General features: G+C 39.7%; 1 protein-coding gene across 8 annotated transcripts in view; it reads left to right on the forward strand.

Annotated features, from left to right (window-relative positions):
• ABI1 (abl interactor 1) overlaps positions 1 to 23,795 on the forward strand; it is a 98,516-nt gene that overhangs the window by 20,536 nt on the left and 54,185 nt on the right. For 7 of the 8 annotated variants that reach the window (XM_063303494.1, XM_063303501.1, XM_063303495.1 and 4 more), the window contains exon 2: positions 17,821 to 17,988. In XM_063303494.1, the coding sequence (XP_063159564.1) occupies positions 17,821 to 17,988 (168 nt within the window). Of the gene's footprint in view, positions 1 to 17,541; positions 17,645 to 17,820; positions 17,989 to 23,795 lie in introns of those variants that run through there. The other variant, XM_063303496.1, reaches the window with a different exon arrangement.

The raw sequence follows: 23,795 nt of genomic DNA on the forward strand, positions 1-23,795 counted from the left end.
AGCAAGCTGGTCTTCCCCAGAAGTTCTTCAGGCTGGTGCTGTCATGTTCACTTCAGGCTGATTCCTGGCCGGTGATTCAACAGGCTTTGGCTGATGCCCAGGTTGCTTACAAGTTTCAAGCCAATAAGCATCGTTCCTTGCAACACGACTTCAAGATTGGGGATCAGGTGTATCTATCTACCAAATTCATCAAGTCACCACAACCCTCTAAAAAACTTGCTCCCAAGTTCATTGGTTCTTTCCCTATTGTTGGTCTTATCAATCCAGTTACTGTTAAGTTGGACCTGCCTCACAATTTGAAACGCTTGCACCCTGTTTTCCATTGCAGCTTGCTCAAGCCTGTCCACCACTCCTCCCGCTGGCATCCCCAACCTCCTCCTCCTCCTCTGATCATGATTGACGGCCAACAGCACTTTGAGGTCAAGGAGGTCATTGATTCTTGCAAGCTTCGCAGCACCCTCCAGTATCTGGTCCGATGGAAACACTTTCCTCATCCTGAATGGGTGTCTGCTCGCCACGTTAATGCTCCTGATTTAATTCGCTGTTTCCACTTGGCTTACCCTTTGAAGCCTGCTGCTTAGTGTTTTCTTTCTTTTGGGGGGGCAGTATGTCATGTTCACTGTTTCAATGTGCACTGTACAACGTAACGTTTCACATGCCATGGTGCTGATGCGCGTTTCTGTTTGGGAGGGAGCTGCTGTGAAACCTTGTGCCAAGCTCTGTATCTCTGTTCATTTCAATGGAATGTGTTTGGGTTATGTGCTCTGTTCAAGGACTTTTCCCGCAGACCATCAGAAGCCGTTAGGAGCACCTGGGATTGTGAGCTTGGGAAGATTCTACGGGGGGAGGGATCTCATTTGCACCAAGGGTTTTTAGTTTGCATTTGGAGCGCTTTTATCATTCTCAGCTTTCTTTGTGATCCTGCATACTATTCTTTAATAAATCAGATATCTTTGAATTCCTGCTCATGAGTCTGAGAGTGGGTTAGAATAGGCATTCATTACAGGTGCTAGTTTTGGGGATTCTTGTGTAGGTTATGTACCGTATAATCTACAATATGTAATAGACTTACAAGATCCAATTTAATGCTTTCTATTAAGCCATAACATGTATGAACATTTGCATCTTTTGCAAGATTGTCCTGTGGCACCTTGGCTGTTTAGTCCACCAGCAAACTAAGATAAGGCTTTGTTATGGATGATTCCTGCAAGCAAATAAACATAATGCCATTTTAATTTCAAGCCCCATTAGTAACAGACAACAGGAACAAAATAATACACCATTTCTGTAATGACCCTAGTGAAATCACAGCAATCTCTATCCAGTAGTTTCATTTATAATCAGTGGCTTGCAATCCGGGCTTGATTGTTCCTTTCTCTCTCCCCAGTTGCTATAAGACATATATTGACTGTACATGTGCTTATTCTGAAGGTTTCTTTTTATAACTTTACAATTAACTCTGGGAAGAAAAAGCAAACATTTTATTTATTCATTTTCTATCCCGCCTTTATTATTTTTATAAATAACTCAAGGTGGCGAACGTACTAATACTCCTTCCTCCTCCTGTTTTCTCCACAACAACCCTGTGAGGTGAGTTGGGCTGAAAGAGAGGGACTGGCCCAAGGTCACCCACCCGACTTTCAGGCCTGAGGTGGGACTAGAACTCACCGTCTCCTGGTTTCTAGGCCGGAGCCTTAACCACTGGACCAAACTGGCTAAACTAGACCAAACTGACCAAACATAGTTGACTTGTGTCTGGCATTTTAATTTCACTGTGGCTGCTGTCTGTGCTATCTCAGATGCTGGATAGTACTGCTGAACCAACATGAAAACTAGTTATTTGGCAATGTGAAATGTTGATATATTTTTATAATATGTTATTGGTATGCACTCCTTTTGAGCCATAACTAAATTGGATTCGCTTATCACTAAGCCACAGTTCGTTTTAACTGTATTTTTTAAGCAATAATATCTGAGTGTCAGCTGCTCTTCCCCTCTTAAGAGCTGCCCCTGGCTATTAAAAGTTTGCCCACCTCTGTGGTAGGGAGTTACAGACTAAGTTCTTTTGCTTCTTTTGTTAAAATACCATTCTCCTGGCAGTAAAGCCCTCTCGGGTAAGTACATTCAATAGGTCGGATAAGAGTTTTCTTGATGGCTTTGGCAGCTGCTAAGTTATGGACTGTTTCATGCTGTAAAAGAAGTCCTTCCCTTCCTCACTGGCATGAGTGCCAAAGAAGGTACATTTTTTTGTAGATGGCTGCATCTGGTGTAATAACAAAGATGGTTAAGTCTCTGGGTGACAACATGGATCATTGTTTTCTTGGCAACAGTAAAGAAACGTTTTGCCATTTCCTTAATCTAGCAACTTCTCAATTTCCCAGGCTGGACTAAAGCTCATGTCTTCTCTGGAGGTTTCCAGCTCTGTTCTACTTCGCTTTTGAGCCAGACATAATAGTGCTGTGCTGTCCTGATGTGATTAGTGGAATCCTAAGTTTGTTAGTAGGTTTAGTAGTAAATTAAAATTAGAATCACCTAAGCATTTGGGACCTTAGTTTGTGTGGCACGATGCAGTAGGAAATAAAGGACCAGATAAAGAGAATAGAAGGATGTATTTTGATTCAAGCAGGAGTTTGGTACTTTGTAAAGAATTTTTGTTAGCCTTTTAATGACTGCAAAGATTTAATATAGTAGTGTGGGAAGACTCTGAGCAAAATATCCAGAGCTCCAAAAACTGAACCGTGAACTTTAGTGTTTTGGCATGAAGAGAATGTGTCAAGACAACTTTATTTTCAAAAATTGTATCAGTTACAGAATTTAACCTTCCCTGATTCTAAAATCTGGATGCTTAAAGGCAGCATTCTTTGTCTTTATTAATTCAAATGTATGCACAATTCTTGAGAACTTCTTTGGCTTTCTCTTAGTTAAGGGCATGACTCTGGAACAAACTAATTTAGGTCGAGCCCATTGTTCCACATCTTGTGGTTGCATTATGTGTTGTGGAATTCAAGGAACTTACGTTAGCTTCTCAAACATGCAGCATTTTGTGAGTCAAAATGCCAATAAAATCTAACCTGTCTGGGCTAAAGGTAAACATTTTTCCAAGGCATGTCCTATCATCTTCCCAATCCCCGCCTCCTGTCTTCTCCCTTATTTTCTCTAGGGCTTCAGTTTGTGAACACTCCTTCCCTGCCTCTGCACTTTTAATTGTGGGATTTGTACAGAGGTACACTCATGCTAGTATATTGTCACTTGCGGTATAATGTGTCACTAAATTCCAGGCAAATACAGTCAGCTGCCAACACATTCATTTCTACAGAGCTAATACTGCAAAGGTGTATCTCATGTCATTTTTTGTCCTTTCCTCAATTTTAGACAGCAAGATTTGGGGGATGGGGTCTTACATGAAATAACTTGAAGACAGAAGGGCAGGATAAAACTCTTGATGGTTTGGATATATTTTTTCTAGTATATAGACACAGACAGAATTAGTCCATCCATCTGTAAACAAAGATATCTTCATATACTTGTGCACACCCAGGCTATAATAATTTTTATATATAATTTTTAAGCATAGGTATTCTTGATTATAATGTTATATTTGCACATTATACCAAGCCGTAGTTTGTGGAGTAATTAAAAAGTTAAATTTGCATGGCATACTGAAATGTAAACTAGCCAACTACATTTTAGTCTGGTATATTGTGTAAGCACAACCCTGTAAATAGTATATCGTTTAGTCTTTTGTAAAGGTTTCCCTTGACGTAAAGTCCAGTCGTGTCCGACTCTAGGGGGCGGTGCTCATCTCCATTTCTAAGCCTTAGAGCCGGCGTTGTCATAGACACTTCTGGGTCATGTGGCCAGCATGACGACTCGGAACGCCGTTACCTTCCTGCCGAAGCGGTACCTATTGATCTACTCACATTTGCATGTTTTCGAACTGCTAGGTGAGCAGGAGCTGGGACAAGCAACGGGAGCTCACCCCGCTGCGCGGTTTCGAACCGCCGACCTTCCGATCGGCAGCTCAGCGGTTTAACCCGCAGCGCCACCGCATCCCTATTAGTCTTTTGTAAAAATGCAGCAAATTAAGTTAACTTAGCAAATCATAGATAATACAGTCTGGTTTAAAGGTATCATTAAGTCCTACCCCATGGGCTGTAAACCACAATAGCTGAGTTTGCAGATCATGGTCAGTCAAAAGAAAGTAAATAACATGATATCTGAATAATTTGGTTTGTTTCTGCACAAATCAAAATGCAGTAGTACATACTTTAATGTCCATCTTCTTAGGATCAACTTGACTGCAGTCCTATATACCTGTAGAGCTATTTGAAATCACTTCAGATTGCATAAGTTACAGGTTACTTTTAATTAAAAGCAGGCTATTTTAAAAAATGAATAAATAAAAGACTTAGAATTTTAATGAAGGTCTTGAGCTGGAATTGGAATTATTTTTAAAATTGGGGTAGATTTTTTTGAATAAATATTGTAATAAAAATGAATATTAAGTACTGAATTACAAATGCATTCAAGGAAAAGGAGATCAGTACCTAATGTCAAATCCATTTTTGCACCCTGAGATTATTTTCTACTGGGGGTAGACAAGCTATGGCATTGGAGATGTTTCTAAGTAACAACTCCCTGCATCCTCCAGGGCTGACCCTGTTGCCTTGGGTTCTGGGCACTGTGGCTCACAGCACCTGCAGTTCCAGCAGCTGCCTTTCCTGCTTTCTTCCAAGGGAAGCCCCCTTTATTTCCAAGAGCAAGGAGAGCTGGTGGATACCCTAATCTTCCAGTAGATGAGCACCTGCTTTGAAAAATGTCTTGGAAATCAGTTTCCTTCCATCTCCATATATAAACATCATGTTATGTCCATAATTAAATGTGACCAGAAAATGAAAATCAAAGCATGCTTTAGTATTGCATCAAAGGTATGTTACCTGGGGCCACAGATACACCTCTCATCTTGATTGCAACCCTTTAAGTTCTCTAGCAGTTCCTGCTGAATTATAATATTAAAAGATTAAAAGCATGGAGACTGTGAACTGTTTTAATCTACTTTTATTTATATGTATGAGAGCCAGTTTGGTGTAGTACTTAAGGCACCAGGCTAGAAACTGGGAGATGCTGAGTGCTAGTTCGCCTTAGGCACAAAGCCAGCTGGGTGACTTTGGGCTAGTCACTTTCTGTTAGCCATAGGAAGGAGGCAACAGCAAACCACTTCTAAAAAACCTTGCCAAGAAAATTGCAGGGACTTGTCCAGGCAGTCTCCAAGAATCGGACACAATTAAATGGATTTTTAAAAAATTATATGTAATGCATACATGCTTGTACATATTTATATTTATATACACACACTTTTATTTATCTTTATATGTATAAATGTGTGTGTATAATTATATTTAACTTTCAGTGAAATAAAATGTAGCTTTTATGTTCTTACTACTTTAAATGGGCTCTACTCTTTTTTGGATTACTGTTCCCAGCAGGTGAAAAGCCATGTGTGGTTTTCATCCTGAAAAATGTAAAGTTTGAAATAAATGAGAACTCAGAAGTTTCAGGCTCACGTACTTTCCTCTTGTATGGGTACTTTTTCTTTTTTATCCATTGTTTCTGTTTGATTCTAGTTTACAGGCATGTGTGTATCTGTAGGTTGAGTCATGGCAACTGGATTTCTTTCTTTTGGTTGAAACGTTTCAAGAAAGAAATCCAGTTGCCATGACTCAACCTACAGATAATTCCACCTGGATGACTGAGAATCTTCATTGACAGGCATGTGTGTAGCAGTTAAAGTGTTGGATCAGGACTGAGGAATCCCTGGTTCAGGTCTTTCCTAAACCCCAGCCCATAGAAAATCAATGATTTGGAGACCCTCCCTCTCTCCTTCTCTCTCAGACCAGCCTATTTTGCAGGACTGTTGTTGGGAAAAATTGGAGGAGGCAGTAATGTGTACAACATCTTGAATTCTGAAGGAAAGGTGGGATATAAATCTAGCAACAAATAAATAACTGGAGATAATGATTTGGGTCTTTCCTGTGGAATTCATATAAATTCCAGTAGAATGTTGATTGTCAAAATCCTTGTCTGGTTTTGTCGACATCTGGATCATGAAGGATTGCACATGGTGCACATGAGTTTCTTTTTCATGAGCAGCTCTCATGTGGTTGGAAAAACACTTCTTAAAGGTTCACATGCCTTTTTCTTCAACTTGACCAATTTTTCCCCATTTTGCAATCAGTATTTTAAGAATAGCAGCAAGTAACATATGTTTTTGTTCTCTTTTGCTCAATATAACTCTCCTGTCTTAGTGGAGTCCTTGGTGTTCTCTGAGTTTGGTTGTTCTCCTGCAGACTTTTTTTACCCAACTACATAACATCTTCGGTGCTAGAAGGGAGTGGGGTTTGCTCTCTGTTTATATACAGTAGCTTGTCCTGTCAATGTTGGTGGGGGTATTGTCTTCTGGTAGTTCCTTGATTAGGCTGTTGCTTACTGCTTGATTGTCTGAGTTGGTAGTTCCTTGATTAGGGTATTGTTTACTGCTTGATTGTTTGTCTGGTGTTAATCCCTGTTTGTGTTGATTGCTGGCAAAGAGGTGTTCTGGTCTTTTTGTTTCCTTTTTAGTTTTTTTGTCTCTCTTGAATGGTGTGTAAATGTTGTTTATCTCTATGGACCTGTTGATGGCTGATTTGTCTGAATACCAAGCTTCCAGGAATTCCCTCACGTTTTTGGATTTAGCTTGGTCTAGGATGCTCACCCAGTTGAAACTATGGTTGAGTCTGTTCATGTGTTGTGAGATTAAGGAGTTTTCATCATGTCTTCTGACTGCCAGGTGGTGTTCATGGATGCACCCTGCTAGTCTTCTAATTGTCCTACATAGTGGCTGTTACAGTCTTTGCACTGTATGTTGTAAATGACTCCTGTTTTTTCTTCTTGGGCTACTGGGTCTTTTGGGTTACTTAGGATGTTTTGAAGAGTTTTAGTGGGTTTATGTGCTATGGTGATGCCGTGTGGTTGTAACAGTCTGTTAGTAGTTTCTGAGATGTTTCTGATGTATGGCAGTGTGATCCTTTTCGTAACTTGTAGTGGGTTGAGTGGACAGGCATTTTTATCTGATCACCTTCTGTCTCTTTTTTGTCTGACCAACTTCTGTCTCTCTAGGACAGAGGAACTCTGTGAGTATTGCTGTTGTGATGACTGTCCTACCACTCTTTCCTGCTTCTTTTAGAAATTGACTTAGCAAACGAACCAATAAGGCTGAGTTCTTGCTAAACATCTTTAAAAGCTTTCTGAATAATAATAGTACTATAGGTAGCTCTTCTGTAATTATTTTAAATGATTTCTGGATTTACAGTTCTTAATAGTTCCTGCAAATTGGACTCTTGGCTCATAGTAGGTAAACATTATCTAGTGTGAGTGGGATAATTAAACCTCTGGGACACATTATCGCAGATCATATGTGGAAAGCTGAGATTAAGCTGAACACAAACTGAAAGGGTAGTTTGAAAAACCCAAGACATTAGCATTGTACTTGCAGCCTCACACCCATCCTGAAAGGAAGGCTTGCCGTAAAGCTTGTGTGGGGCTCAGTTCATGCTCCAGAAGAAATGCCCTCTAGGCAGTTTTGCAGTTTTCCTCTGGAGCGGTGGGGTGGGCAGTTAGCCATTGGCAGTCCCCCCACCCCCTGTCTCTCATGCAGCTAAGCTAGAGCACTGTGTGTCTTCCCACTATCACCCTTCACTTTCCAGTTTTTCCAAGGGACAGCTTGGTTGCTTCCCCTGGGCAGTGCACTGTTGAATTTTTTTCCATTGCTTCCTTGGCGTGAAAAGTAAACTAGCCCAGTGAAGTGGATCAGTTGCTGAGCATGTAAGGGGAAAGGCCGGTGGCTGCATGGAAGAATCAGAAATGAAGTGCTTATACTATAATTCACTAGTAATTCCTGCTCTCTTATTTCTCCCATCACCCCATATCACCCTTTGAATTTCCCCCCCCACCTGTCTCAAAGGTAATTCTGTTTGAATTGGAGAGTTTGCATTCATAGTTACCAACTAGCTAACAATTTTACATTTCTATCCCTCTTTGGTTCCCACTAATGAACAGGATGGTTTCTAAGAACAAGGTGCTCAAGGTGAAACCTTTCCAAGGTAGAAATTAGAAGAAAACAAATCATTGCACTGAAACTGTGTATAGCCCACGAGTGTGGTGTGCTAAAGATTTCTTGCCTTACTGGAGCAAATGGGTTTAGGTTGTGCAAAATGGTAGGGCTGTCTTGGGAGGGTCTGAGCAGTTGATTTGAAAGGTTTCCTGGATTGTGAAGAGGATGCAGCTATTTTGATATTTCGAGGAGGGGTCCTTTCCTCACACGAACTCACTTTACAAATGAATTGCAAAGCTCCACTAAGTACTTTTCTACTAGTTAAGAAAACACAGCCAGACATGGTGAAAGTTACAGGTGGCATAGAGAGCAACCCAACAAATGGAAGAAAATTGGCTGCTTTCCCATTGCCTTGGTCTTCCTGCTTGAGCCTCTCTGTGTTCTTCTCTCTTATCACTCATGCCAAAGCTTCTTTTGCTTCTTGCTCACAGGACCACAAAAATAGTGATAATAGGGCAGTAGGTTCAGTTCTAAACATGGAATCTCAGAATTGGAAGAGATCACTCAGGCCATGGAGTCTAGCCCCATGTTAAGTACCGAAGTCCAAATTAAAGCATCCCTATCTAGTTCTGTGCTTGAACCTATCCATACCTAACTTGGGAAATGCACTGGGGCAGATGAAGCTTACTATCACACTATGTTTAAAATGCAGTCCTCACATGGGGCCAAGTTACTTGTGGGACCATCTTTCCCCTGTTGAATCTATCCATCCTGTTAGATCTGGCAGGAGAGGCATTCTGCAGGTCCTGTCTATTATAGAATGCCATTTGGTGGGGTCCAGGAAGAGAGCCTTCTCTGTCAAGGTGCCTGCCCTCTGAAACATCATTGCCCCAGAGATTAGTGTTGCCCCAATCCTACTTCTTTCCATAAGGCCTTGAAGATCTGGTTTTGTTACTGAGCCTGGGGCCCTGGGTATGTGATTGAGCTCATATCATAGTTATATTAATTGTGTTGGATGGTTTTTATCTTATATATAGATAACATATATATGTTGTTATATGATATTTTCATCATGTTTTTAGTCACTGATAGTCACCTAGAGTCATGTATCTGATGCACGGTTGTATAAATTGAATTGAATGAATGAATGAATGAATGAATGAATGAATGAATAAATTGAATTTTACCCTTCATTCTGGAGAGGTATTCTTCATATAGCCCTCCAGACCAAAAGGAAGGCAGCTATAGTAGAGAGCCATGTTCAGGATTGTGTATGTTTAACTGTTTCTCTTCCAGTCCTGGGAAGGAATTAGAAAGAGTCTCATTTATTTATCACATTTTTATTCTGCTTTTGCTCTGAAATCTCAGAGAAATTAGGTGTCCCCAAATTTTACCTTCACAATGATTCTCTAAAGTAGGTTGGACTTAAAAATGATTGGTCCAACGCCCCTTAGTTCACTTCAGGATGGAGTGAAAACTTGAACCCGAGTCTTGCCAGTCTAAGTCAAACAGCTATGCTACACTGCCTTTCATTGTCCTCAGACTGAAACTATTTTACAGTGGTAGGAAGATTACAGCCCAATCAGACTGTGTGGTTGATAAATTAGCAGGACAGCCTATTCATAGAAAGGTAAAATTGTAGTGAATAAAGAGGATGGCCTTGAAGGACAGAGGGAAGATCCACTATCAAGGCAACCATCAGATAAACAAAACTTAAGCCTAGGCCAAAAGAACAGTCTGGGAAAACATCTCATCCAGCACCCCACGCTCCACCCCAATTCTCATGAAGATAAAAGAGGGAGGAAAAGGAGCACTTTCAGATTTGCAAGATGCTGTTACTATAGCTGTTCTAGTAAAAGTAGCTTTAGGTCTACATAGTGTCTGTTTCTTAGCCTGCTCTACCCAATGGGGCTGACACTGATGCAGAACTGTCTTGCTTTTCTCTGGCAGTCAGGCAAAGGGTTTCTTGTGACCTTTTAGAACTCAAGCAGAGGAAATGGAAAGTATGTGGAGATTAGGAAAAAAACTGGAGAACTGCAGGCATGTTACCCATTCATTTTTTGTTTCTGATTCTGTAATAGGTTCTCTCATGTAAGCACAATGAGCATGCTTATAATATTAAAAAAAATGTTGAGTCTGCATTCCAGGATTTATACAAATTTCTAAATGCAGCAAATATCTAAACTAGCCCTGCCAAGCAGCCTTATATGGCCCGTTGGTTTTTTTTTTTTTTAAACTCAACATATCCACTGCTGAGCGCTTCCAATGCTGCCACCCCAAAAGACATGCTGCCCAGGGCCTGCAGGCCTCACCAACACCCCCAGCTCCTTTGCTGATCAATGCATCAACTATTCCTTTGCGGCCTGTGATTATTTTTAATTTATCAATGTGGCCCTTTCTGTTCTATGAGTTGTGCAGCCTGATAAAGGTGTCCTAATGAATTCATTTCTTTTATATAAATGATTCTTTGATAAATATCGAAATCCTGGGACTGTGACATATTAAAATAATATTTGGATGAATGCCTCTGTGGGGACTGAATTGTGTGAAAAGGCTGATAGAACATGAGAGCAAATCTTGAAGAAACTAAACTTTTTCATTGCCAGGAAATGTAAATTAAAGTTTGTAGGTTTCTCAGAAAGCTTAAGCAATAAGGGATGTGAATTAGCAGAAAAGCATTGCTTAAATGGGAGCATGCTGACTATTGGCTATTTTAGCACCAACTGGCAGGTTAAAGCATCCTGAATTAAGTAAAATGGAATGTGACCTGAATGCAGATTAAGTCATATATAAACTGATTAAAGTAATAAAATTTGCATTTCACAAGCAATGCAAAGGAAGAAGGGCTTTGCAGAGCTCTCTGTAGAACTAAATACCACTGCGTTTTGTTTCAGTAGGAATAAATATAAGAGGCATGCATTCATTTAGATGGCAAAATTGACACAGTTATGTAAAGTTTGGGCATAAGGAATGTTTCTGTACTTCAGAACATTTTAGATTCTCCAGAAATGAACAGAGGAAATTAGAGTTCAGATAAGTGAGGGGAAAGAAGATTTTATTTATTTTATTTATTTTATATTTTTATTATTTTTATAATAAAATATATTTTTATTATTTTTATAAATAACTGCCTTTATTATTTTTATAAATAACTCAAGATGGGGAACATACCTAATACTCCTTCCTCCTCCTATTTTCCCCACAACAACAACCCTGTGAGGTGAGTTGAGCTGAGAGAGAGGGACTGGCCCAAGGTCACCCAGCCGGCTTTCATGCCTAAGGTGGGACTAGAACTCTCCGACCACGCCTGATTGGCTCTTGGGCTGAGAGGGACTGGGCCAAGGTCACCCACCTGGCTTTCATGCCTGAGGCGGGACTAGAACTCTCATACCACGCCTGATTGGCTCTTGGGCTGAGAGAGAGGGACTGGCCCAAGGTCACCCAGCCGGCTTTCATGCCTGAGGTGGAACTAGAACTCACGGCCTCCTGGTTTCTAGCCCAGCGCCAGATACTTATCTGATACCCCTCTCTCCTGAAGAGGCCCTTCGGAGTGTAAAATAAAATATTGGTAAAACAAACTATAACGTACAAATGACAAATGTCTTGGCACATTTGCACTGGGTCATAAGAGAAACAAAGTTTGGCAGCGTAAAAATATTCCAACAAGTTTCCTGTGTTCTGCCCTATAAGGCTGCAGAACTTCCGTTAGTGGAAGGCTCTTTGGAACATGGTGTGAGAAAATAAATTGGTCACTGTGGTTTAGAAACATGGAATTGCCTGTTTGTCTTTTTTTCTTACAGTTGATTCAAAGTAGTTCTGGTACAGCATCTCAAGAATCCTTATGAGGAATGCAGTGAGGTAGATCAGCATTACATCAGGCCTCTTTTACGGATGTGAGTCAGTGTGGTTAGACCAAAGCTGATTAGCTTCACCTATCATCTTAAGCCATAGTATGATTGTTTGCTTTTAGGTTGACATGTTGGGTAAACCCAGCCAGTCTTGTTTGTAAACCATGGTTAATTTGTAATGTAGCTAACCACTTGTGGTTTATTTAATAAATCATGATTAAAACAAGGCAGGCACAGAATGAAACTCATGTGGATCTAATCTTCCTCCAGTTGGGAGCTTATAGGGCATGCAAAGGCATGTCAGGTTGCTGGGTATATGGAGCATAGAAAAAATCCTGTGGGCAGTGAGATAAGCCCATGTGCCTCAGTCTCCTTCCAGCATTCCAAGCAACTGCAAAGCTGAAGAAGGCCCTAGGAGTTAGAAGAAGCAAGGTTTCTCCTTGTCCCCTCTAACTCTAGAGTTGGAAACAATTATGTTTGGCTACTTCAGTTAGTATGTCAAAAAAGGCAGGTGGTATAGTGCCATTTTATTCACAGCCGAAAAACATTTGCAAGTAGGCCAAATTGATTTCTTTGACATATGGAGGACACACAGTGTCACTGAGAAATACACAGAGCTCTTTTTTAAATACAAGAAACAAACCATTTTTTTAACAACAAAAATTTTAATGCTTAGTGAGATTTATATAAGTGATTAACAAACATTTATACAACAGGGAAGACCAAGACATCCCTTCCCAATTACTTCAGCTCCGTTTGCCAGTAATGAGCAATTGCGGTTGTCCTGATCATCATCCTGCCGGCAAGACTGAGAGGCCATCGCTTCCTTTCTTGCTTCCTGATGGTGTTATTTTTATTTTGTGTTTGGGTGGAGTGAAAAAAAGTAAAACAGTATCTTTCCATTTGGGGTTGGCACCACCATGGAAAATGTCTGGGAGGGTTGTAGCCATCACCATCCATTTCTGCTCTTTCTTCATAGATTTTGTTTGATGCAATGTAGCTTATTTTTACTTAAAGAATAATCATTTTTAGTTGTGTTTCTTTTTCTTCATGCTTCATTGTTTCTACAATGACTTCATCTGCTTAAGGCTTCCCTTTTTCCCTTCTTGCTCTCAGTACTGTAATTACTCTTCCTGTTGCTATTATAGGCAAGTATATCTGTGATTAGTTCCCTTTTTCCTTGCAGTACTGGGTCCTCCTGGAACCTCCCTCTCAGTGGCCCTTAAAGCTCATTGTCCAAAGCAATTACGTCTCTGCCTTTGAATCAGGAATCTGGCAACCCCTTTGCAGACTAGTGCGTTTTATTAAAAGGCATAGCTCACAAAAGCTTATGCCTTTCAATGCAACGTGTTAGTCTAAAAAGGAGCTACCAGACACCTTCTCCTTTTTCTCCACCGTACACTAACATGGCTCTCTTCCTACAATCTTTTGCTTTGGCGATTGTAGTTAGGAGGAATTAGATTTTATCTTTTTCCGCATACACTGAAAGCTGGAAATCTCACAACTGTGTTGGATGTAAGGCAAAAATAAAAAAACTCTGCCCCCTTCCGATAATAACATAACGTCATTGTCCTTTAGTTAGTTTTTAATGTATATTCATCCACTATGGATTACTTGAAGAGATTTGAAAAGTGATGATGTGATTTTTTTTTTTTTTTTGGTCTCTGGTATGACAGGAACTACTTCTTTAGTCTGCACAAATTAGCCAGTTGGATTTTCAAAAGCATGCATGAATAACTGATTTGGATAATTGGTATTAAAAAGACAAAAGGAAGCTCTTCAAGCAGTTAGAACAACTCTTCTTCAGACTTGCAAGATTCTGTTAATGTAGCCTAACAATAAAGTAGAAGTAGCTCATCTGGTCGTGTTTTCTGTCTGGTTTACCTGGGAGGGCTGACATCAATCTTGGAAGTCTGAAAGTACAAATCTCCCACCACCCCTTTTTACTGCCTGATCAGTTAGGGTGGGTCCTTTCTAAGTTCCTTTCTCTGTCCATTACTCAGTTGTGGGCTCCTCCCACTTTTATCTCAACGTTCCCTAGCCAGCATCTCTGCCCCCCAACCCCCCATCTTCCAAGGTCATTCTCACATTCCATTGCACTTATCCCTTGTAAACCAGTACACTTATTTTGTCCCCAGTTTTGCCTTTAAATAAGTTAGTGTGGGTTGGTAGCTTCGTCAGTCAGTTCCCCAATCCCTGCAGAGATTCCTAGACATTTGTTTATATGGAGAATTGCTTTGAAACAAATGCTGTCAAAGGAACAGTAAGTAAACCGAACGAATAATAAAATATAACGAGATTAATCAACAAATAAAGCAGTAAAAAGCAACACAACTAAACTTATATAAGCTTAAATAGTAAGCCCAGACATGATCACATAGGTCTAAGTTATTTTTGGTATGAAGGTAAAGTTGTAAGCATGCCTCAGTGTTGATCTTTCAAATGTTGGAGATGTTTTGGCAGGTAGTTAAGTAGATTTAAACAAAGCCATGCTAGTGAGGGTTCAGGTTGCACAAAGCTGCCCTTAGAACAAAGTAATACATGAAAACTATATCCTTCCCCTAGAGAGAAAACTATTAGGTATGAGATATGCCTTACATCTTCATTCATATATTATTGTTATGGAATGTGTCTCCGAATGGGGGCGTGATGTGGTAGATTTCGCGCCACTGGTTCTCAGGAAGGAGGGAGCACATTCCAAGGAGGTGGAGGAGATAAGCGGAGGCACAGTCCAGGAGGCAGTGGTGCTAAAACAAAGGGGGTCAGGATAGCCCTGCCCTAGAGCTCTCCCAGGTTATTTCCCCTTAGGTTAGGTAGCGTCGCTTTAGTCTGGCAAGATTCTGCTTATACAGTGTGAGCGAATAAAGAACTGGAGTTTGAATGGACTGACTCTATGTTGTTCGTGGGCTGGGCCTGACAGTTATAATTCAAGTGATCCAGACCACACAGGGTCCTTGGAGAGCAGATGAAAATATTGTGGACTGATATTTGTTTATCTTGGCAAAGTTAAAAACTAATATTTAAAAAATGCTTTACAAATTCTCTAGTCCTTAAATGATTGGCAGGTTTGCAATCAGTATAATCAGTGTTTGAATGAACTATGTTTAGAAATTGAATTGACTATAGATACTTTATGAAGGAAACCTTGGCTTGCTTTGCCAGTTACAGTGTCATGTTCACCGTTGCGGTGTTTATGCATCGTAACGGTTTACTTGCCAAGGTGCTGATACGTGTGCTGGCTGGGAGGGTGCTGCTGAGAGCCTTGTACATGAGACGTGATGGACTGTGCCAGGGAGGAATGTGTTTCGGCTTAAATGTCAAGGTCTTTTTACCCGTTGATCAGCAGAGCTCATTAGGAGCACCTGGGAATGTGGGGTTGTACTGTATGCGAAGGAGGGGGTGGGCTGATGTTTGTAACGATGCTATTTAGTTTGAGTTTAGGTGCGCTTTTCTCATTCTCAGCTTTTTACCTGTTTGCACTCTTTTCAAAATAAACTCAGAACCTGAATTGTGATTTTGAGTCTGAGAGTTTTATTTGGATTAAGGCAATCATCACATACAAATGGAAATTGATGAAATCTTGCTTCAGAATCAGGCCTACACACACTCTTGCTTCCCTTTGCTACCAACATTAACATTTTTTTTGCCTCATTTGTTGTCTGTATCTTATTGTCTCAGCCTCTAAATCAGCTTTTTAAAATTTGGACAACATCCAGATGTATGAATGTCAACTCCCAGATTTCTCAACAATGGCCATACTGCTTGGGAAACCTGGAAATTGAAATCCATACATCTGTGGAATACTCAGGTTGAGTAAGGTTATTCAGATTTACTGGTATTTAATTGTGGATGAAGATAAGAGATGAAGAGATAAAAGGAATATTTTTTTAAGGATTTGGTTTGCAGATACTGAAGTCAAGAAACAAGTTGGTTTGTGCACCAGCTGAAAACTACAATTCCTTGCATAAAATGTACATCTTCTCTCTCAGCTGAAAAACCATTTTTTCCATTTGCATAATGGGAATAATGTCAACAATAATGCTTCCTCCTTCAAAAAATTAACTCTTATGGATAGGAAATGCTACTTTAAAAGGAAACCGAGTGCTTCCTTCCTTCCTTAGCTTCTTAGTTGTATCCTCTTTCAACAGTTTGTTTCTTTTCAGTACTAATGATTCTGAAAACACATTGCTGAATGCATGACCATCAGTTGTGAGTAACATTCTTTTCAGCTGAAATATAATCAGAAGATTTAAGAACATTATAAATATCACAATTCCAAAAACATAAGAATTTGTTCAATATTCGTAGATCTTGGGCCCACAACATGGTGTTCAGAGGCCCCATTGTGTCCACAGATACCTCCCTTTGTGCCTTGCAGGCTCCCTGCTCTATTGTTTTGTTTTTTAAAAAAACAAAACAAAACTTTGAATTTAAAGAAGGAAGGGTAGCAAACTGCAAAGCAAATCACCAGCCCAGTACTGAAGTTTTCAAGGGAATAGATGCTGAGTCAAGAAAGCACAGCTGTCTCACTATATCTAGGAGATTAGAGGACCTTGCAAATTTCTTAAAAATTAAAAATGATACCGGGTGCAGCACACTGCTTTGTTGAAGGCCATGTTTTTGAAGTTAGAGGTGTGCAAGACGTTGCGAGGTTGAAGTGTTCCAGTCCCAGAAATGTTCTGATACTGCTCTATCTTACTAGAAGTACTCTGACTATTTTGCAATCAAATAATCTTGTGTTTTTTTTAAGTTTAGAACTCATCCGATAAGGTGGGAACAACGTTGGAATCCTTTTGGTAGCCTGGAATGGGACATTTCAGAATTGGAACATTTTAACCTTGAAACATGTGCCCACCAGCCATCAAAGGTTGGGGATTCCTGTCTTAGGTCTCTTAAAACCCTCAGGCTAGTTGAGAGAGTTGCACACATTTCTCATGGTAGAGTTTTTTTTTTCTTTCATCAAAAGACTAAGAAAAAACTTTACTCCATGTACTGTAGATGACGAGAGAGGGAGCGGTAACGTTGTTTGCTCCCCCTACCTATTTTCTCACCTTATGGGAGCAAGCAAGTCTTACTATCTTTTAGACCAGGATATTGAAATATGGCAAGGGTTAGCCTGATAATTTGGTCCGGATTAATTATTTCCTAGTCGATTGGCTACAACAAAGGGTTTCTATTTTGGAATCTGAACAAGATTTTGAGAAAGTAACCAGTAGCCAGCGTGAGGTTCCTTGAGCACTGTGTTGTATATCTTTACTTAACCAAGCCTAATGTGGAGAAGACTTTGCTTGGTGAATTTCCTAATACCCTTTCCAAGCTGCCAGATCTAGTGGCCACACTGTAGTTGTACCCAGAATAGACTTTATTTGTATTGAAATTCATAAGTTCCATGTTTCAGAAATAGTAAGAACTAAACGAGCTTGGGTAGAAAAGCTTTTAAAATTTTTCTGTAACAGTCAAAACAGTATGCAGTGTTGCTTGGTTTTTTTCTTCTTCCCATTGGGATAGCCAGTTTGTCTACCTGGGTGTGTACTATTCTATAGGAGACTACGTTTCCTGTTTCTGAATTGTCTCACTGGAACATACTGTACACTCCAAGAATATTAGGAATACGTGTTTCATACATTCCATTTCCCATGAAGAGAATTGTAAAGTGTTTCTGTGGGACACAATTATGGTAGACTTTCTTTGGAGTCACCAAAAGAAGGTTTTGAAAAGATTATATGTACCTAGCTATTTATTCATATCTCACTCGCTGTAATACACATTTCTGCACAATCAGTAACGAGGTCTTTCAATGATTAATTTGTTAAGAGTTCTTGTTTGATCTCTTTCTGAATTTTAAAAATAACAAGCCTCTCATTTTCTTGCCTCCTCCTTTAGGCTCCAGACAAAAGGAAAGCATTAGAAGAGACCAAAGCATATACAACCCAATCTTTAGCCAGTGTTGCTTACCAGATCAATGCGTTGGCCAACAATGTGCTCCAACTACTGGATATCCAAGCCTCCCAGCTCCGGAGAATGGAATCCTCAATCAATCATATTTCACAGGTAATTATTGGCCAGAGAAATAAGTTATTGTGGATATTTCCTCCCTCCTCATGCTTATGTGGAGTGATGCAAATCACAAATCACAAACTGTGACTGGGTAATAGTTTACTTCAAAATGTTCTCTGTAAATATTTCAGTTTATGTCATGACCTTGAGGCCTTGGAAGGCCAGACATGCAGTATCCATGGTATAAGCTTCACTGACTTCAAATTTGAGATAAACTGTTATTGACTGTGGTATTTAGCTTCATCTTTCTCCTGATTTCACCAGTTTCTTGATGCGATTAACTGCATGGTGTGGTCAGTGTGGCTTTAAAATGTTCCTGCGTGATCAACCATATCAGCCAAGCCAGAAATAATAGATAACCTTAATCAATATGTACCTGAGTTTGCAAAAAGCAACTTTTGTAAAATTAATTTTGTTTTAATGTGCATTAGGTAAATGACATTTTAAATACCAGCAATTAAAATATTTTCTGTTGGGTTCTTAATGTTCTCTGAGGTTGGTTGCTGATGATGTACTGATGAAGTTACCTAGTTTGGTAATGAAACATCTGCAAGAAGACAACAAACCTCAGAAACACCAAGAACTCACCAGATGAATCCTGAGCTACGTATACAAGTAGTCCTTGGTTGACAAGGGGAATTGGGACTGGGATTTCTGTTGCTGAACAATGCGGTCATAAAGTGCAATGTCACATGACTGCATCACTTAGTGATGGCAATCCCTGCAACCATTGCCATTGTTAAACAAGGTTTGCGGCTTGATAAGTGAGGCCCTCCTCACAATTTCCAGCTGGCTTCCCACAATCAAAGTCAGTGGGGAAGCCTGCAGGAAGTTGCAAGTCCCAGGTGGCTTGCAAGCAGGTTGGCAAGCAGGTAAGTGGCTGCTGCTGGGTGCGGGAGGGGTGCGAGGGGTTGGCATAGCATGAGTGTGGCACAGCTTGGGGTGGCTGCTGCTGGTTGTGAGATACTTACCAGAGCAACTTGCAACTTTCCTTGCCTTCTTCCCCATTGATTTTGCTAGTGGGAAGCCAGCACGGAAGGTCACAAAGGGTGATTGTGTGACCGTGGGATGCTGTAACTGTTGTAAGCATGAGCTGGTTGTCAAGTGCCCAGATCGCGATCACGTGACTGTGGGGAAGTTTGAGGACTGGTCATAAGTACCACTTGTTCAGTGCTGTTATAACTTCGAATGGTTGCTGAAAGAGTGGTCATTAACTGAGGACTACCTGTATTTTCTACCATTAAAATATTTTCTATTTCTTTTGTTTTAAACACAGGATTTTTTAAAAATAGCATTAAAAATAGAGTTATAAAGTGCTACAACTAGTTAAATATTTACATAATGATGCAAATGAGTGTCTGTGAAGGAGTATCCCATTCCCTTTGATAATGTCTGCTTCCAGGAGCCTGAACTAATAATATTTTAAACTAGAAAATCTATTTTAAAATAAATACCAGAATGTATATTTTTTAAAGCATGTAGGAAGGATATTACCATGCTTAGGGATGTAGATTGCTGAGTTTTGCTTAAGCTTTTAAGTCTGTTACTTTATATTTTATTGCCTTATTAATACTAGTTATTCCATAGTCTAAAATCTTTACCAGTACAAAAAGCACAACCATTTCTTTTGATAAGTAGTTGGCTTGGTTTGAAGGCTGTATTATGTACAGAAAGCAATTCAGTCACCTGAATTATTTGTTAAAAGATGATGAATAGTTCTTGCTTTGTAAGGTATTATGGGAGTATTTACTGAGACCATTTGTAGCTTTTTTTGGTCTTAGATGTTTTGGAAATTAATTCAGATTCCATTGTCCTCTTCAAGTTTCTTTATAAAATTGACTTGATTTTTAAGCTCAGTTTTAGTTACGTGCTATCATTTTCAAAATTAATAAGACTAATTTCTTTGTTAAACTTCTCAACGCACTAAATGCTGTAGCAAGTCTTGTCAGTTGAATGATTTTACTTGTTAATAGCCACAATAATGTACGAAAAGGAACAGCTATTTCTAAACACTTACTTGGTTGTTTCTTTGCCATCCTTATTGTGTTGTTGCTGGAGTGGAATTTTTAAATTCTACAATATACATAGGAAAACAAAAATACCTGCAACTTCTTTTTTTCTCCCTGCTGTGCAGTTTCTTCTTATCAGTTATTTCAGAATAACTATTGTGATTTTCTCAGAATACTGAACACTGTTGAGATCAATCTTCCAAGCACAATTGTCTGTGCAATGTACTTATATAGGGCTTGCATGCAATGGAAATTGAGCATCAGTGTTTCTTTAAAAGGCCCATAAAGATTTCCAATATCAAACATTGCCAGTTATTTTTTGAATGGATTAAGATGGTACTTTATTTAGAATTTGAAAATCCTCATTTGTAGCTCTGTAGTCATAACATTCAAACTTTAACTTTTTTGCATACATATGAAAATGATTAAAGTTCCAAATTATATTATATCAGTATGACATGAATGGGAGATGTGTTAAGATTACTTTTTCTCAATGGTTGGTCATTTGTGGAGGGCAATATATTGGTACATCATTATTTCATATACTGTGATCTATTAAGACCACTGTGGTGGATGGCCAAGTCTGCAGAATGGAAGACTAAAGATCTCAAACATCTTCTCCCAGAACCCCCCTGGGTCTTCACATTAATTATGGCCCTGCTTCCAGCCTTGGGGAAGTAACTTGGTAGCTCCTGCTGCAGTGGTGTGCTCTCCATAACTTCAGTATGTGAGAGAGACAGGTTCTCACAACTTGTGATGCCTTTTGGCAATGAGAAGGTAGCTACTTGGTAGTTAATACTGCCACAACTACATGTCTGCTTTTCCAAGTGCCATCCTGGAATGCCACAGCTTGTCAATCCCTGATCTATGTTGGGGGTGCTTCAATTTTTTTTTTTTTTTTGAACAGGTATTTGAAAACAGCCTTCACCTTTTGCATTCTCTAACATCTGCATGCTGGGGAAATAGGCTTCTGCTGGGGTTCTTTCCCCTGAGTCTGAGGATAACAGCTAGTTTGTCTTCTCTTCTGGGAGGGTTCTAAAAGTGGATTGTCTAACTTTTCCTTGAGGGTGTCTCATGTCTGTCTCATCCTTGGGCAATAATTATCATAAAAGCAGATGCCAGTCTGGCTGATGAACTGGCGTCAATTGGAATAATGTGTTAATTGGCCCCATGTGGCTCTGTGCATTGTAATCCCTTAAGTGACATTTGTGTATTCAGGCCATGATTTTCAAGCTATATTCAGGCAAATAAGTGAAAGTCAATAATAGAATATAAGACAGTTTGCCAGTGTGCCAAGTTTTTGCCTTACTCAGATCTTGGAGAAACTTTCTTAGAACTAGGAGAGCTAGCCAACAGTCCAGTATAACTTGAGGTCTTGGGCCATTTCCTCACTAGTGATTTAAAGTGTCTTTTGGCACCATTTTTGTCACTATTAAGCCTGTTCTCATTAATGTTTTCTTGGTACAATAATAATTTGATGGTGCTCTAGGAAGCTATAAATCACTGAGACAATGCCTTAGAAGAATCCATGATACCTCAAAAACAGCCTGTATGTCTTGTCTTAGAATTCTACAGTTACATCTTCCTACCCTGTTTTGAGCCCTGACTGAATTATAAATCTCCCTCTTCCTCCTCTGAACTAGTTCCACCAGAATGTTAAAATAATATGTAGGGGTTCTGTGATAACCGTACAGGAATCCCTGCAGAAAAATTGATGTGCAAAAAAAGAATGCAAGCTATGCATTTAATTGGTTGATTTGCTTTTGGTGAATGATGTATTTTCAGAATTATATCTACTCCTACTTCTTACTATAATATTTTGAACCTAACCATGTGATTATTTTTATTTCATTGGAATTGAGCAGTCACTTGAAGATCACAACCTTCATATTCTGAGTGTTTGCAAAGAATTAAAGGAGGACAATTCATCCCATCATGAAGGTGGTAGCTATAGCTTTCCTTACTCCACTTACTGAAAACCAGTATAGGTGGAAGCATTTTTTACATGCTTGGAAGTTGTCTGACTCTGAGCATCAACCAGTCTCCAGGAAGGAGGTCAGGTTCCATGTCTTCTCTGATGCAAACAGATTTTAATCACTCATTCAGGAAACCGAAAGAAAAAAGAACCAGATGCTTATTGTTTTGTGGTATTAGATCTTTTGAAAGCACTTGCTTATGATCTATTGTCAAGAAATGAATATTTGCTTTCAAGTGCCTGTGATCTGGAAAGGCAAAAGCTGTTATTTTATATTTTCATTGATATTTTCCAAGAGGGTGTTCCACAGCACACTATTTTAGGACAAGATTTTTCTCTTCTCCAAATACTAAAGAACATTATCTGGAAACATCAATTATAGCTGAAACTATTTAAATGGAGGTAGGACTAATGCATCATTAATCTGTGTTGAGAAAATTGCCTGATATTGAATAGGCAAAACCAATTCCAAAGAGTTGATTCCCTTTCTCTGCCCCCAAACAATTTATAGCTCTGTTTTGGTTAGTTGTAGGTGTGTATATGATCTTCATACAATCAAAAGCTGATTTTGAACAAGAGTTCCTTTTATATTTGTCCTAGCATTAACATTCAGTAAATCTGAAATTAGGCTTCAGTTGGCTTATTCTGAAATCTGCTTGGTAGTATATGACATGTACTTCTGGATAAGTACATCATAATTCAAAGCTTTTGATGAATGTCACATCATCCAGGGTTTAGGAATCCAGCACCTGGCCCCATAGGACCCCAATGTTAAATTAAAATGAATTTTAATTTTTAATTTAAAATAATAAGTGGCTGAAATAAATAACAAAAGCTAAAACTACAGAAGGATGCCAAACTCCTGCAAGATTTGGTGCTCTTGCAAAAATGTGGCTTTTGTAAGCAATTTTATTTTTATTTTGGTGGTCGTACCATGGATCTTCTTCAGCAAAGGATCGTTACCTTGTCGTGGTGCTGGAGCTTGAGCACCTCAATGATGCCATGAGCTAAACCGTGAAGGGCCACCCAAGACGGGAAGGTCATGACAGAGAGGTCAGACTAAATGCGATCCCTGGGGAAGGTAATGGCAACCCACCCCAGTATTCTTGCCGTGAAAACTAAATGGATCAGTACAACCAGAGAGATGTCGGTATACCATCGGAAGATGAGACCCCCAGGTCGGAAGATGGTCAAAATGCTACTGGGGAGGAACAGAGGATGAGTTCAACTAGCCCCAGACGTGATGACACAGCTAGCTCAAAGCCGAAAGGACGGCTAGCAGCTGACGGTGCTGGTAGTGAATGGCGAATCCGATGTTCTAAGGATCAACACACCATTGGAACCTGGAATGTAAGATCTATGAGCCAGGGCAAATTGGATGTGGTTATTGGTGAGATGTCAAGATTAAAGATAGACATTTTGGGCGTCAGTGAACTGAAATGGACTGGAATGGGCCACTTCACATCAAATGACCACCAGATCTACTACTGCGGACAAGAGGACCACAGAAGAAATGGAGTAGCCTTCATAATTAATAGTAAAGTGGCTAAAGCAGTGCTTGGATACAATCCAAAAAACGACAGAATGATCTCAATTTGAATTGAGGGCAAGCCATCTAACATCACAGTGATCCAAATATACGCCCCAACCACAAATGCTGAAGAAGCTGAAGTAGAGCAGTTCTATGAGGATCTGCAGCACCTACTGGACAACACGCCTAAAAGAGACGTTATTTTCATCACAGGAGACTGGAATGCTAAGTTGGGCAGTCAAATGACACCTGGAATTACAGGTAAGTATGGCCTGGGAGAACAAAA

The sequence above is a fragment of the Candoia aspera genome, chromosome 4, assembly GCF_035149785.1.
Source record: "Candoia aspera isolate rCanAsp1 chromosome 4, rCanAsp1.hap2, whole genome shotgun sequence".
NCBI lineage: Eukaryota > Metazoa > Chordata > Lepidosauria > Squamata > Boidae > Candoia > Candoia aspera.